Source organism: Salmo salar, chromosome 07, assembly GCF_965601325.2.
Source record: "Salmo salar chromosome 07, fSalSal1, whole genome shotgun sequence".
NCBI classification, from domain to species: domain Eukaryota; kingdom Metazoa; phylum Chordata; class Actinopteri; order Salmoniformes; family Salmonidae; genus Salmo; species Salmo salar.
Window position 1 is genome coordinate 2,593,571 of NC_138297.1, and position 3,930 is coordinate 2,597,500.

Below are 3,930 nucleotides of genomic sequence, written 5' to 3' on the forward strand. Positions count from 1 at the left end.
GCACGTTGTAATAGCTTAGCGTGGCTTACCTTAGCACGTGGCACGTTGTAATAGCTTAGCGTGGCTTAGCGTGGCTTACCTTAGCACATGGCACGTTGTAATAGCTTAGCGTGGCTTACCTTAGCACATGGCACGTTGTATTAGCTTAGCGTGGCTTACCTTAGCACATGGCATGTTGTAATAGCTTAGCGTGGCTTACCTTAGCACGTGGCACGTTGTAATAGCTTAGCGTGGCTTACCTTAGCACGTGGCACGTTGTAATAGCTTAGCGTGGCTTAGCGTGGCTTACCTTAGCACATGGCACGTTGTAATAGCTTAGCGTGGCTTACCTTAGCACGTGGCACGTTGTAATAGCTTAGCGTGGCTTAGCGTGGCTTACCTTAGCACATGGCACGTTGTAATAGCTTAGCGTGGCTTACCTTAGCACATGGCACGTTGTATTAGCTTAGCGTGGCTTACCTTAGCACATGGCATGTTGTAATAGCTTAGCGTGGCTTACCTTAGCACGTGGCACGTTGTAATAGCTTAGCGTGGCTTACCTTAGCACGTGGCACGTTGTAATAGCTTAGCGTGGCTTAGCGTGGCTTACCTTAGCACATGGCACGTTGTAATAGCTTAGCGTGGCTTACCTTAGCACGTGGCACGTTGTAATAGCTTAGCGTGGCTTAGCGTGGCTTACCTTAGCACATGGCACGTTGTAATAGCTTAGCGTGGCTTAGCGTGGCTTACCTTAGCACATGGCACGTTGTAATAGCTTAGTGTGGCTTAGCGTGGCTTACCTTAGCACGTGGCACGTTGTAATAGCTTAGCGTGGCTTAGCGTGGCTTACCTTAGCACGTGGCACGTTGTAATAGCCTTCAACCTACACTTCCCGTGTAGATGGAGAGAATTAGCATATCTCTCAGTGCTCCGCCGCTCTGTCCTGCTAAACGTTTCTTCGCTCATTGAGCCAGGAAGTGGAGCCCAACGTCGGCCATTTGTACGACGCAGGCGGTGACTCAAAAAAAAAATATGATTTCCCGCCGGGACACTTTCTTTGGCTGTGAACCCGGTCTTGAAGCAACAGAGTTGTCCCATTGGTTGCAGCGTCACCTCACCTCTTAGCCGTGGAACCCGCCCATTTGTGCTCCACGATGTCACAGCAACAGAGAGATATTGGTGTGATGCAACAACAAAAAACCGCATGAACATTGATATTTATCATAAAGCCTTTATTGTAATGTATTCAGTACATACAGGGCATGAAGTCATTGCAAAGGTCAACAGGTCAGTGGTCTGCTGGTGGAGATGGGGTCAGGGCTGAAAGGTCAACAGGTCAGTCGTCTCCTGGTGGAGATGGGGTCAGGGCTGAAAGGTCAACAGGTCAGTGATCTCCTGATGGAGATGGGGTCAGGGCTGAATGTGTAAAGGTCAACAGGTCAGTCGTCTCCTGATGGAGATGGGGTCAGGGCTGAATGTGTAAAGGTCAACAGGTCAGTGGTCTCCTGATGGAGTTGGGGTCAGGGCTGAAAGGTCAATAGGTCAGTCGTCTCCTGATGGAGATGGGGTCAGGGCTGAATGTGTAAAGGTCAACAGGTCAGTCGTCTCCTGATGGAGATGGGGTCAGGGCTGAATGTGTAAAGGTCAATAGGTCAGTCGTCTCCTGATGGAGATGGGGTCAGGGCTGAAAGGTCAACAGGTCAGTGGTCTCCTGATGGAGATGGGGTCAGGGCTGAAAGGTCAACAGGTCAGTGGTCTCCTGATGGAGATGGGGTCAGGGCTGAAAGGTCAACAGGTCAGTGGTCTCCTGATGGAGATGGGGTCAGGGCTGAATGTGTAAAGGTCAATGGACCCTGCCGTCTGGAAGGTGATTGGCTGAGCTCACATCTTGCTCTCACATGGCTCCACCCCTTTAGACACGGGTCCTGAGACAGACTCTGGGGCGTCCACTTCAGTGCCTGATTCAAATCAGAGAGGAAAATACCATGAAGAGTATTGTGTGTGTGTGTGTGTGTGTGTGTGTGTGTGTGTGTGTGTGTGTGTGTGTGTGTGTGTGTGTGTGTGTGTGCGTACACTCACCCTCTTTCCTGTCTGCGTGTGTGTCCTCCGGGTCTCTGGTCAGCAGTCTGGGCCCTGCCAGGCCGATCCCCAGGGCTCCTACAGGTGCTGTAGTGAGGATGGCCAGAACCGCCACAGTCAGAACATCCAGACCGTACTTCACCAGAACCTCATCTCCAGACACACGGGCCATGTCCAAGGCTGTAGAACCGATCGCTGCCTAGAACCCAACGGAACCAGTTAGAATGATTTGATTTGATTTGATATCTAGAACCAAATACCCCTCTACACGGGCCATGTCCAAGGCTGTAGAACCTATCGCTGCCTAGAACCCAACAGAACCAGTTAGAATGATTTGATTTGATATCTAGAACCAAATACCCCTCTACACGGGCCATGTCCAAGGCTGTAGAACCTATCGCTGCCTAGAACCCAACAGAACCAGTTAGAATGATTTGATATCTAGAACCAAATACCCCTCTACACGGGCCATGTCCAGGGCTGTAGAACCTATCGCTGCCTAGAACCCAACAGAACCAGTTAGAATGATTTGATATCTAGAACCAAATACCCCTCTACACGGGCCATGTCCAGGGCTGTAGAACCTATCGCTGCCTAGAACCCAACAGAACCAGTTAGAACGATTTATATTTCCCCGGCAGAACTTGACTGCAGCCCAGAAGTGGCTGGTGAGACATATGGGATGATCGTTCTAATGGCTGGAACACATGGAAACAGAGGCCATTATTCAATCCGAAACGCACTAGTTCAGCATAACAGCGCGACTGAACAACGTTCCGATGTTGGTGGGGACGGAATTCACGTTAAACGGTGCACATGGCGGCTCAATCGGAAATTACATTTACATTTCAAGCACCGTTGAACTTCAGCGGTAAGGATGGAATACCCATGTGTTTGATTCAATTAAGACCCATGTGTTTGATGCAATTAAGACCCATGTGTTTGATTCAATTAAGACCCATGTGCTTGATTCAATTAAGACCCATGTGTTTGATGGAATTAAGACCCATGTGTTTGATTCAATTAAGACCCATGTGCTTGATTCAATTAAGACCCATGTGTTTGATTCAATTAAGACTCATGTGTTTGATTCAATTAAGACCCATGTGCTTGATTGAATTAAGACCCATGTGTTTGATGGAATTAAGACCCATGTGTTTGATTCAATTAAGACCCATGTGCTTGATTCAATTAAGACCCATGTGTTTGATTGAATTAAGACTCATGTGTTTGATTCAATTAAGACCCATGTGCATGATTGAATTAAGACTCATGTGTTTGATTCAATTAAGACCCATGTGTTTTATTCAATTAAGACTCATGTGTTTGATTCAATTGAGACTCATGTGTTTGATTCAATTAAGACTCATGTGTTTGATTCAATTAAGACCCATGTGTTTGATTCAATTAAGACTCATGTGTTTGATTCAATTAAGACTCATGTGTTTGATTCAATTGAGACTCATGTGTTTGATTCAATTAAGACCCATGTGCTTGATTGAATTAAGACTCATGTGTTTGATTCAATTAAGACCCATGTGCTTGATTGAATTAAGACTCATATGTTTGATTCAATTAAGACCCATGTGTTTGATTCAATTAAGACTCATGTGTTTGATTGAATTAAGACTCATGTGTTTGATTCAATTAAGACCCATGTGTTTGATTCAATTAAGACCCATGTGCTTGATTGAATTAAGACTCATGTGTTTGATTCAATTAAGACCCATGTGTTTGATTCAATTAAGACCCATGTGTTTGATTCAATTAAGACTCATGTGTTTGATTGAATTAAGACTCATGTGTTTGATTCAATAAAGACTCATGTGTTTGATTGAATAAAGACTCATGTGTTTGATTCCTTTCCATCTA

At 45.9% G+C, this 3,930-nt stretch overlaps 1 protein-coding gene across 1 annotated transcript in view; it reads right to left on the reverse strand.

Moving 5' to 3' along the window:
* Nucleotides 1–1,218: 1,218 nt before the first annotated feature.
* Nucleotides 1,219–3,930, reverse strand: part of LOC106591046 (sodium/hydrogen exchanger 9B2) — an 80,216-nt gene continuing 77,504 nt past the window's right edge. Inside the window, exons 11-12 of the mRNA XM_082977296.1 lie at nt 2,059–2,257; nt 1,219–1,937 (exon numbers count right to left, since the gene is read on the reverse strand). Coding sequence (XP_082833422.1) covers nt 1,861–1,937; nt 2,059–2,257 — 276 coding nt within the window. The 3' untranslated portion in view covers nt 1,219–1,860. The remainder of the gene's footprint in view (nt 1,938–2,058; nt 2,258–3,930) is intronic.